This window comes from Bidens hawaiensis, unplaced genomic scaffold, assembly GCF_021521415.1.
Source record: "Bidens hawaiensis isolate Kalapana, Puna unplaced genomic scaffold, B.hawaiensis_p1.1 tig00061513_1, whole genome shotgun sequence".
Lineage (NCBI taxonomy): Eukaryota > Viridiplantae > Streptophyta > Magnoliopsida > Asterales > Asteraceae > Bidens > Bidens hawaiensis.
In genome coordinates, this window is record NW_027501069.1 from 1 (window position 1) to 12,566 (window position 12,566).

General features: G+C 34.8%; 1 protein-coding gene across 2 annotated transcripts; it reads right to left on the reverse strand.

The window, feature by feature from the left end:
- Window positions 1-6,423: 6,423 nt before the first annotated feature.
- On the reverse strand, window positions 6,424-12,070 carry LOC143603395 (ubiquitin carboxyl-terminal hydrolase 23-like). 2 transcript variants are annotated; one of them, XM_077080197.1, is made up of 11 exons: window positions 11,710-12,069; window positions 10,336-10,450; window positions 10,141-10,251; window positions 9,875-10,047; window positions 9,403-9,729; window positions 9,074-9,199; window positions 8,882-8,998; window positions 8,204-8,800; window positions 7,435-7,909; window positions 7,012-7,102; window positions 6,424-6,919 (listed from the first exon to the last, which is right to left on the reverse strand). In XM_077080197.1, the coding sequence occupies exons 1-11, from the start codon at window positions 12,025-12,027 to the stop codon at window positions 6,706-6,708; spliced, it is 2,664 nt and encodes an 887-aa protein (XP_076936312.1). In that variant the 5' UTR covers window positions 12,028-12,069; the 3' UTR covers window positions 6,424-6,705. The 2 variants fall into 2 exon arrangements, with proteins under 2 accessions (XP_076936312.1, XP_076936311.1); XM_077080196.1 differs by having other exon boundaries at window positions 8,204-8,998; window positions 11,710-12,070.
- Between the last annotated feature and the right edge of the window lie 496 nt (window positions 12,071-12,566).

A 12,566-nucleotide genomic window follows, 5' to 3' on the forward strand; every position in this document is an offset into this window, starting at 1 on the left:
AAATAAAAAAGGATATATATATGCAAAATTGTTTTACTTTTAAGAAAATAGACTAAATACTTGTAAGTTAAAACCAGCCGAATTCGAGTATAGTCGAGCATGGGCTTGACTCAACCTGTTTACACCCCTACTAAGTGTTAAGAGATTGTACTATGCATTAACAAGTTGTATATTATTTAAATTGAGTAAAATGCCCCTCGCATGATTTGCAGTTTTACACGTTATGACAAACTAAAGATAAAATCGGATATAGTTAAGTAAGTGGACTAAAAAGGTGGGTTTTGTAAACCACAATGCCTTAAAAAAAGAGACAACTTTTTTTACCAAACCCGTGGACGAAACGGTAATTAATCCAGTTGTTTAATTTCTAAGAGTTTATAGGCGTGTGTCAAAACCGAATCATAAGCGAAATTAACCATAACCGAACAAAACCGACACTTATAATTAAGCGAGTTTGATTTCCCTGAGTAGTATCGACTAATGTGTCTTCTTTAACCGACTTTAACCAAAACCGAACCTTATATGTTTGTATTTTTCCAATTTTTATACTTTTATTTTCATCTTGTATGCCTTTTCTAGCTATAATTAAACTATGTTACAACCGTTTATAGAGGTAGGCAAATAAACCGGTTAAATGAACCGACCTGAAAGTTGAACCTAAACCGAACCGATTTGAAACTAGTTATGTAGAAACGGATTGAAACCGTATGTTCGAAACCACTTTTTAATTTCTCCACCAAAACCGGACAAAACCTGAACCGAGGCTGATCATAACCTGATCAAGAAACCGGTTTCAACCCAAACCAAAAATCAATCATAAACCAGTTTTGACTTTTGCTGACCAGACTAAACCAGTTTCAACTTTCAACCCACCCAAACCGATTTTGAGTTTTAAATCGGTACGTGCACCTCTAACCGCTTATAACATAGATTGGAAATAACATATTTCAGTTTTGAAACTTCATAATTAAACTTATAACATCCCTTATAATTAGGGGTGTAAACGAGCCGAGCCGAGCCCGAGCTCGACTAGGCTTGAGCTCGGCTCATTTAACTTACACAAAGCTCAAGCTGAGCCGAGCTCGGTTCGTTTCGAGCTCTATTTTTAAAACTCGAGCTCAGCTCGTGAGTAAATTTTCAAGTTCGAGCTCGGCTCGTTTACTATTTATCAATTATTTCTTATATAAATATAATTATTTTTATATACATTTTCTATGATAATTTTATGAATAAAATAATATATGTTATTTAGTTATTTTTATTTATTTTTCATAGCATTATATATATTAATTAATAATTATTATATATATATATATATTTTTTAAAAAATTTTATATAAATGACAGGCTCGTTTAGGCCCGCGAGCCGGTTCGAGCGAGATAAGTGAAGTTCGGACTTGGACTCGTTTGTTAAACAAGCTTATTTTTAAGCTCGATTAAACTTGGCTCTATCAAACTTTTTAACAATCCTATCTCGAATAACTCGCGATAAACTCTTCTAGCCCCCTACTTATAATGTTAAGTTGCAGGTTTTTATACTATGTTAGGTACCCGTGTAGAACACGGGTTAAAATAAATAAATTTATTTAAATAATAACACAATGTGAAATATAAAAAATATGTTCAACATATAAAAAAATATAATATATAATTGAATAAATTACACAATACACAGTATGGAAATAAAAAATTGCAAATTCGTAAATCTCTATATATTTTTTTGTATACAATATTTGTAACTTTATCATTCTTATTAAAATTATTAGTTTCACTTTATTTTTGTTTCAACTATATATAATAGAACACATAACTGGCCATATGTTAAAACATATTGTCTCAAAAACAAACAAATTATCTAAAGCAATCGGCATTGTCTTTTATTAATCTTCATTGAGAACCAAACATAAAGTGAAAATTTCTTTTTTTGAAATTTGAAATTAATTATTGTATCTAAATCAATTTGAAAATTCATTGTTTATAAAAACTTAATATTAATAGCTAGTACAATATATTAAAAACTAAATAATATATACTTAAAATATATACTTAAAATAATATATATTAAAGCAAATTGAACTTGTAAATATATACTTAAAATAAAATTCCATAATTAAAGCAAATTGTCAAAAAAAACATGAAGTTAACAAAAGTCATGGCTTAGAATCAAGTAACCCTTGAGCACTCATCAACAGTCTTAAACTTGTTCTCACTTACCCTTTGTATTTGTAACATCAAAATATATTACAGGCTTCCTCTTAGGTTCATTCCATTGTTGCTGCAAACGTAAATGCAAATAGTCAACGGTCTTCGTGTTTAGTCTTCTCTTTGACTTTTAAGGTCAAATACATTATATAGTTTCCAGCTTTAATTAATATGATTATCTTTAAATTTAGACAAGTCCACAATGATTTTACTTAATATAGTTGAAAGTACAAAGGTCAACTTTTACCTCTATAACAGCAGCCAAACGCAAAATCGTTGCTTCACACCAAGGCCGTCCTATTAGTTGCAGCCCTATTGGAAGTCCCTGCTTATCATAACCAACCTAGGCGGACGCAGACAACAACATAAGACATGAGGAGTGGTTACGTTTATCATTTCCATACACACTTACAGGGACAGAAATGGCCGGGAATCCAAGAACATTTGCTGTCAATCCATATTTCATTAGGCTAGCTGAACAACACACACATATAATAATAATTAAACTCACATTCCATTTTGTTTGTATAAATAACAGATACATCTTTTCTTAAGTTAACTATGCACCTGTAACCTCCAGATCCGATTCACCACAAGCAAGTGCACTCGGGTGAATCTTAGGTGCAGTCATGCTGGACAATAACGCAATTAGATCATGAAAACAATCAACATATACATACATACATATAGTAGCTGCTGAGCTTATCATACCGTGTTGAAGGGGTCACAATAATGTCCACCTTCTTGAAGATTTCCATGTGGTAATACATTAATCTCCGTCTGTAGCATATTAAATTATAATTATTTCTCTAGCTATAGAAATCATAATAAAGATTTTTTTTTTTACCTAAGACGTTGGGCAGCAACATAGTCTGAGCCTGTGAATGACTGAATAACTGCCAAATTTATACGACTATCAAATGCAAATTTCTGAAAGTTCCTGCATGAAAAACAAACAACCTGTCATTCACCAAAAGTCCATTTTTAATGTTTATAGAATTCTGAAATCGTTTTACTTGTAAATTAAGACTACTATAGTAACATTAAAAATTATATTTCTCATTAAACTCAAAACGATTCTAATAAAGTTGTGATTAACATGTTTGTAATTATACATAACAAAACACACATACCTTTCTAGGAATCGAGGCATTAATGAGCACAGGGCTTCACTACCATATGAAACGATATGTGCTATGCGCATCTTTTGAAGCTTTGGTATAGTAATCTCTACTATCTTGGACCACAGAGAAAGCAAATTATTGCAAGCTAGAAGAAGTAACATTTAAGTAGATATATAGACTTACTTCACACCCATGCATCTCTGATAATGAAGTAAGAACTTGTCCACAGACACCAGATACGTCAGGCGAGTTTACATCATCAAACCACTGAAAGAGTGGTACACATAGACATATTTAGTACTCTTTAAGACCTTATTAGGTAAAAGTATAAAACTTTGTCCGTTTCAACTCAATTATATATCTTAACACAGTAATCGGCGAGGCATGGATTATATGAGGACACGCCGGAGGAATTAAGAACTATACCTTAGTCGCTGTAGCAATCGGCGAGGCATGGATTATGATGATAAGACGTAACGAATCTTCTAGTGCTGGATCGAGAAGAAGAAAGATTTGAATTTGTTTTTCATTTTTTGTAGTTTATTAATTATAATATATGACTTTAATAATCCTTTTATATATATTAACTAATTTTTAAAAATTTAAAGAAGATGGAACCTCTAAAAGAAGTGCTGACATATGAAAAGATTAACAAACCTGAGCTTGCTGAGGCAAAAGTTCCTTTGTTTCTTCGGGCTTTGCAAACTCTTCCTCGGTTTGAGGTTCACAATTTGCATCTGAAAGAAGTTGTTTTAAGGATGCGATGGTTTCTTTTAGCGCTTCACATTCAATTATCTTGCAAAAATCAAAAATATTGATACATCAGAAAACAAAGAATATCAAAAGGCAACAGAAATATGCAATGGACGTTTAAAATTGTACCTTTTGGTTGAGCTGTTCTTGTATTAGTCGATGCTCCTCGGTTTTCACCTGTTAATCAAAATGATATAACATCTATGCAATTATAATAAACATAATCATCGAAATTCACAAAATTGAAGAACATTTGGTTAAAACAACAAATAAATAATCGACCCTAAGAAGAATAAGGAACACGATTTAGAGTTTATATCAAAACAAAAATAAAGATAAAAGGCACATATCGAACGTAATTTCATACACTATGAAATCGAAGAATAAACAATGGTGAGATGCTGCTTGTTAATCAATTCATGCCTAAATACATACTGAAATCGATTTAGGGTTTATATAAATAATTAATGAACACCGAATCATATGAGAAAGCAAGAACTATAACATACCAGCCTGAGGTCCAAAGACTGGTGTACCAAAAGGGTTGTCGGCGGGACCAGTGGTGGAATCAGGTGAGAAAAAGGGGGTGGTGGTGGCGGTTGCGGCTGCAACATCGGAGACGAAGGTAGCTGAAGAATGATTTAACAGATGAATCGGACCAGTGTAAAATCCGGTGAGAAAAAAGGGGTGGCGGTGGCGGGTGCAGCTGCAACACCGGAGACAAAGGAATCCCATTTTACAAACTCACTTGAAATACTCAATGCACCTGCCTCATCTATGTTGTCATATAGCTCGAGAAAGTGCAATTTCTCGAGCTCAAAGTGCACTTGCGGGTAGGTGAGTAGCATCTACAGCCATATTATCATTAGAAATCCGAGAAATCCGATCCCGAAAACCCCCGAAACCGAAAAATGTCGACGGGTTCGGGTCGGGTTTGGTTTCAACTTGAAGATTTCAAATACCCGAAACCGAAAAATGTTGACGGGTTCAGGTCTGGTTTGGCTTGAACTTGAAGATCTCAAATACCCGAAACCAAAAAACATTGATGGGTTCGGGTCGGGTTTGGTTTGAACTTGAAGATTTCAAATACCCGAAACCGAAAAATGTTGACGGGTTCGGGTCGGGTTTGGTTTGAACATGAAGATCTCAAATACCCGAAACCGAACACCCCCGATACCGAAAAATGTTGACTGGTTCGGGTCGGGTTTAGTTTAGGTTGCCGATTGAGCGCTAGAATATTTCTACTTCTACTACATCATCATAAAAATTTGTTGAATAATCCTGTAGTCAATCAAGAATGTTAGTCTAGATTAGGTGTGCGTATTTTCACCCAACCCGACTAGAACCCGAATTAGAGAATACCCGGAAAAAAAAACCCGAACATACCATGGAACTCCACATAGGTCTCATGTGACTTTTTAAGAAACTCGATCGTATGAGACGACAAACTCTTTGATGTCTAGCAGCATCATGAAAGATATTTAAGAAACTTCAAGCACCCTATGCCTAGAATAAGTACTCGAAACTCCCGAGCGCCTAGCAACTTTTACAACCATAAAAATAAGTTTACAAAACTACATATGTTGTGGGTTGTGTGATTTGTGGGATTGTATGGGGTGGCTTGCAAATGCGGCCACCACTTCTATTTATACTACTATATTGTCTTGATCTTAAGACTTCATAACCTATACAATTCATATAAAATTAACCTGAGTGTGGTTCATGTGACAAGTGTGCCAACCACCCTATTTTGTGGAACTTGGTACCTATATCAATCTAACAAACTGTACCAACCACTCTATCTCGCATGACTTGATGCATCTAACAAACTGTACCAGCCACTCTACCTTACGTGACTTTGTAACATAATTTGGCACGCTTAACCAACTTTTTTATTCTAGCAGAAACAAATATGATACATATTTATAGTTATTTAAAATTTAAATAGTAAAATATCAACTCTAAACAAATATTATATATCCAAGATTTTTGGTGTTCAATATAGTTCATACCTTGTGTAGACAATTCCTACCTTGTGGGTAGGCAATTCCTTAGAATTGGCTAGAAAATTATTGACCAAATTATTAATATATATATATATATATATATATATATATATATATATTTATTTATTTATTTATTTAAGAACTTTGGTGCCATACATAGAGATGTACTTTACTTTGGTTTAATTCATGTAAAATGATGGTGTTTTATTTGTTTTCTATATTTTTTTCCCTTCTATATTATATAAGAAAATATGAATAAAGAACCTCTATATGAATGGTTCGAGTGCTATAATTAGACACTATCCACCAAATGCATTGTATTTCACATATCCAATAACTACCAAACGACACATTGCTTAATTTATAAGTTCTGATACTGCATAAAGTATTTAAAAATTAAAGTGATTATATAATCATACAACTTTAAAACAATTACATAATCAAGAACACACCAAATCAAAACCCTAATTTCAGACAAGAAAACAAACAAGTACTCCCACACCTCGGGAACTCGGCAAAATCTACATATCGAAAAAGAATTCTAAGAGAAAACCTAACGAATACGTCGGGCGCCCTCATTGCCATTCTTAATTTCTCAGAAAACAAAATCTTGGGTCAATTTCAGCTTCGTATCCTGAAAGGGACGTTTTCCGATCTTGATTTATTAAAATGCTTGTTCTTTTTATTGATCAAAGACGGTCTTTTTGATTTATTTTGTTTTCCCGTATGCGACTTTAACCTCTCGTTCGCGATATCTTGAAACGGATTCTTCCCGTCAAATTCAGTTTTTGAAATCCTTACTTTCTTCCGCTTTCCTCTGTCGTATTCTTCATCCCTGTTGGAATACAAGTTCAAGAGCATTAAAGATTATTAATATATCAAGGTTTCTAAAAATTAAAACAAGGAAATAGTCAATTTATGGCTCACCATTCATCTCCTATATGGCCAATAACGAGATCACACGTGCTCATTCTAAATTTCCTAAATGGTGCAGAGCCATCTTCGTCCCACCGAGGAACTGAAATCAAAAACACATGTCAATCAAGAATAATTGCTAAAGCTTTAGACTTTATAGTTCTTGAAATCAAAAACACACATGGGTTTATAGTTCTTGAAATAGAAAACACACTTGGGTCAAAGCTTTTGGCTTTGTAGTTCTCGAAATCAAAAGCACAATCGGGTTAAATTACTCGCTAGAGCTTATGACTTTATAGTTCTTGAAATCAAAAGCACACACGGGTCATATATACACTTTGCTAAAGCTTTTGACTTTATAGTTCTTGAAAGGTTGAAAAAGATTATAAGTTTATAACACGAGTAAAGAAAGGGAAAGAGCGTAATTTTACTCACTGGTTCTGTCATCTGCACCTATGGTAAGCATATGAACCAAATCTTTTTGTGCCAAAGATTTTGTATGTTGCTCCAATTTGTTTGATTCTTTACTGTCTTTATCAACTCTCGTTTTAAGTCCGTTTTCAACAGGAGGTTTGACCGTCTCTCGGGCTTCAGTTTTGACGGATGTAGACGGACCTTCATTGACCAAATTCTCTTGGTCATGATTCTTGACCCGTTTGTTTCGCTTATGTTTCTTTTTCTTTCTCTGGTTTAATAACGATGCCGCCATAAGAACCTTTGAGCTAACTTTCATGGTTACTGCCTTACACTTCAAAACATTTTTATCTTTTTTATGCGTTTTCATGCCACGAGGTTTTTTCTCCGTATAACCTTGCGTTTTTGGTAAATCTGGCAGAACCGTTTTGAGAGCTTTCTCTACATGACCATCAGCGCCAACATTGCCAACAGATGACTCACCTCCACCAATTTCCTGAATATTTTCTCCAATTAGTTGCAAGATAAGCATAAGTTTAAAAACTGAAAGTGACAATTTACATCGACGAAACAGTCTGACTGATTATGATTCATCTTGGAAGGTCAAAAAAGTGATTTGAAAAAAATAACCAAAAAAGAAATAGATTTAATGAGTCAGACAAGTCAGTCAAAAGTCATCCGACTCGATAAATATTTAAACAGTTTTCGACCAAAAAAAAGTAGTTTCAACACAATTAGATCCAACCCGTATAAAATTATTCATTTTGGTCACGTTTATGAGAAATTTTACCTTTGTATGGTCCTCCGTTTTACTGGTCTCTGAGATGCTTTTTGGAACTGAAACTTGTTTCTTTTGAGTCGCTTCTGATGCAACAGCTGCTGAAGACTTTTGACCGTTCAATGACCCGTTACTTAAATTAGAGTCCATTTCAGTCTTTTTAGGTGCAACCGGGCTGAACCCGTTTCTCTCGATACCAACAGAAGCCAAAGACATTTCAGCATTTAAAGATCCATCACTCAGGCCCACTTTCATTTGGGCCTCTTTTGGTGCACCATTAACAGAAGACTTGTGGCCATTTAACGACCCGTTGCTCAAAATGGTGTTTGTTGCGATCTCTTTTGGTGCACCGTTAACAGAAGACGTGTGCCCATTTGACGACCCGTTACCCAAAATGGTATTTGTTGCGATCTCTTTTGGTGCACCGTTAACAGAAGACATGTGCCCATTTGATGACCCGTTACTCAAAATGGTGTTTGTTGGGATCTCTTTTGGTGCAGCAGAAGTTGACCCGTTTCTCTCAGCATTTAACGACCCGTTACCTAGGCCCGTTTTCATTTGGGCTTCTCTTGGTGCACCAGGCCCATTGGGAGTACCATTCATCACAATCTTCTCTTGTTGCTGAATATCTGTATCCATTTGGGCTCCTCTTGGCCCACCAGGCCCATTGGGCGTACCATTCATCGCAACCTTCTCTTTTTGATGGACATCAACCGTCTTTTTAGTCGGGGAATTCTTTCTATCTTTAAAATAAAATAACATGTAGGCTTTCTGCTCGAAAACCTTCTTTTCACTCACTTGATAAACCTGTTCAAATAAAAATGTTACGAAAATATCAAAATGAAACCACAGTTTTATGTAAATGCCAAATCAGCAACTAACACGATTGTCATCAAGTTGGTACCACATGCCACTAGACGTCCGAACAAAGCAGTAATAGTGACCCGAATGTGTACTCCAACCCGCATGAACCAAAACACCATAAAGTGTGTATTTCAAATCCCCATCCTGCATTGTTTTGCAAGCAGAATTTAATAAACATACTACTAAAGGCGTAAAATTAGTTTGGTATGCAGTAAAGGTAGAAACTTTGGCCCGTTTACATATGCACAGGTCAAACAAGTCAAAGCATCAAAGCTAATGACACTAAACTCTTTCACATTCAACAACTATTAGAGCGATTAGAGTTGAAACGAGAAACTTAAACTTACATATGGACCGGTCACAAAAGGTTTCAAGTCCAAAGTAGAACCAAACTGAATTTTCTTGTCGATCTTTTGGCCCGAGATGTGGGACCCAAAGCGTTTCAGATGAACAGTTAGAACATTTGGGGGCTTGTGAATTGTAAGCTGTTTCAAAGCTTTGACCTTTTGCTTGCACTGCTGGCACTGATATTCCTTGGCCCCACCGTCCAACTGTTCTTTGGCGGTAAAATTTGCAAACGCTTTATGTAAAGTGTCGGCTCTCAAGATTTCAAGACTTAAATCCAAGAACGGATCAAACTTGTTGGAGCAATAGTTACATTGCATGCACTTCACCTGAAAAATCGTTCATTCAAACATGAAAAAAATCCTTGAACTTTGACTGTTTTGACCAACGGGTCAAACTGTTTCGAGTCAAACATACCTGTTTGACCCATTACTCGACCCGTCTATTTTGCCACTCCTATAAAGATTTAACTACCTGACTACGAAGACGACCACCAAATATCTTGTGAACCAAACTCTTATCGTAAGCACCTTGTGATTCGCTCGGTACTCCTTTAGGTAAACAACACTTGTGCATTGATTCCAATAAATTAACCATGTATTCATGTGCATCCTCTTGTCTTGAATTCCTAAAAGTCCTAGATATACCTAATTATGCGGTTAAGAATATTCAATCCAATAAGCTAAAAGTTAAAAATGAAATCTTTAACTTATTCAAAAAAATGATAAGCATAAACGTACAGCGCAGATTTGAAACGAGATCTTTAGGTGCCAACGATCTTCCCGGTAATTGTAGTGCGCGGCTGACATGGTTCTGAATAGCACATAAAGCACAAAATCCAGATTTCCGACCTTTGTAACAGAAATGGAGGCCAATATAAGTCAAAGTCTTGTAAGTGTTTGTTTGTTGACCTTAAATGTAAGTCAAATACTTACAAGTGACTTGATGCTTTCCACTTTGTAGATATGCAGCTAAAGGCTCGGTATATGTTAAACATTGTAGAACTGAATTAAGAAAGCAAGTGTTCCCGAGATTCTCCAAACCAGCACCCTTTAGATTGTCACATCAAAATAACATGTTAATTTTTTTCAACTAATTTAGGGTTGATTGGAATGATACAAAATGAGCATATCAGTTTTCAGAAATCCTTAAGAAAAATAAGGAAAAGTGGCTAACAACTTATAGAAGGAAAAAAAAGGCATACATCCGCATCGAAACAAGTCACAAATATGTAAAAATTGAACATGAATAACAAAATCAACTAAACGCCGAGATCGAGCCAAACCTAGGCTCGTTTAAAGTACTGCACACAAGCTTGATCTGAGCTCAGGCTCGTTAAGGCTGTAGTGTGCACACAAAATATATAAAAAAAACTAAAATTTTTTATAAACTAATTATTACATAATAGCCAAAATGAGCTCAGAACGAGCAAAGCTCTTTTACACCCTTAAATCCAACTATTCACATAACAATTCTGCTACATATATGAACAATAAATAATTAAATCAATAAAAAAACAGTTCGTTTCCAATAATAATAACTCAAAAAACTTACACAAGCTCATTTTAGACTTCTACGTATAAATTTCACACTACAAAGCCAAGATCGAGCCAAACCTAAGCTCATTTAAGGTATGCACACAAGCTCGAGGTGAGCTTAGACTCGTTAAGGCTTTACTCAAAATATATACAAATAACTGAAAATGTATACAAATTAAATAATAATAATAATAATAATAATAATAAGCGAGCCAAGCTCGAGCTTGAGAAAATGGCTTTTTTCGTTTACACCCCTAAATCCAACTATTCACATAACAATTCTGCTATACTTATAAACAATAAACAACTAAATCAACTTAAAAAAAAACAGTCATTTTCAAATAATAGTAACTTCTGATTTCACACTGCACAGCTGAGCTCGTTAAGGTTATACTCGAAACAAGTAAAACTAACTAAAATCTGAATAAATAAGAAACTAGCCAAGCTTGTTTAAACCCCTAAATCCAAGTATTCACATAACAATTCTGCTATATTTTAAACACTAAACCACAAAATCAACAAAAGAAAAAAGCTTTTATTTTTTTCAATAAACTAAAAATTTACATAAATAAATAAGAAACTAATTAAAAAATAATAAATATATAAGAAACGAGCCAAGCTAAAGCTTTAGAAAAAAAACTCGAAACAATCCGAGCTCATTTATACCCTTAAATCCAACTATTCACATAACAATTCTACTACATTTATCAACACTAAACAAATAATAATAATAATAATAATAATAATAATAATAATAATAATAAAACTTACAATTCTTCTGAAAGTCATGATCCCAAAAGCACCAAGTTCCGGATCCAACCCGTTTTCCATCTCGGACCCATCTCGTTTCCGACCCGAACCCGAACCCACACCCGCCACACTTTGCTGATGATTCGCATTCGTTAATATACCACCATTCGGATTCAACGTTTCAAGCTTGAAGCTTTCATCACCGCCGTTGCTAAATCCAGTAAACGGCTTCCTTGCTGGGTAAAACTCTATCCTTCTGAACGGAGACTTATCAGTCGATTCAATTGGATGGTCTTCAGTACTATTATTATTATTAATTGAGCTTAAAGGCTCAGACATGACTGATTGATTGATTGATAAAATCAATTGAATTGAATTGAAAGAGAAGTGGGTATAAATGGATATGGGTTCGACTGAAACTGGTTGAATCCAAGGTGAGGGCGAAAGAGAAAGAACGGTGAAGAGGACAAGAGGGTCTTTATGTATAAACCCTAGCTACTTCTTGGCTGCTAGCCGCGTATATTTTTTTTTATTAAGACTGAATCCTATTTTATACAAAATTTGAAATTTTTCCTAAAATGATCGAAAACTCAGGTAGGCGTTATATTTGGATTACAGCCGATACTTTTCGTTAGACACTAGTTTTTTGATACGTGTTAAAAGTCTGACCGTCACCCATGAGATTTCAAAGGAAATTCGTCTGACCTGGAGATTTCAAAGAAAGGCCGTCTGATCCGTAAGTTTTGATGTCAAAACCGTCTCCTTCGTGAGTTTTTGAAAAAAGTTGAATCCACATCATTCCACCAAATTCACCACCACCAGAGTTGATGCAGACGACGGAGTTGATGTTGGGAACATGAGGGGGGGAGACGGAGTAG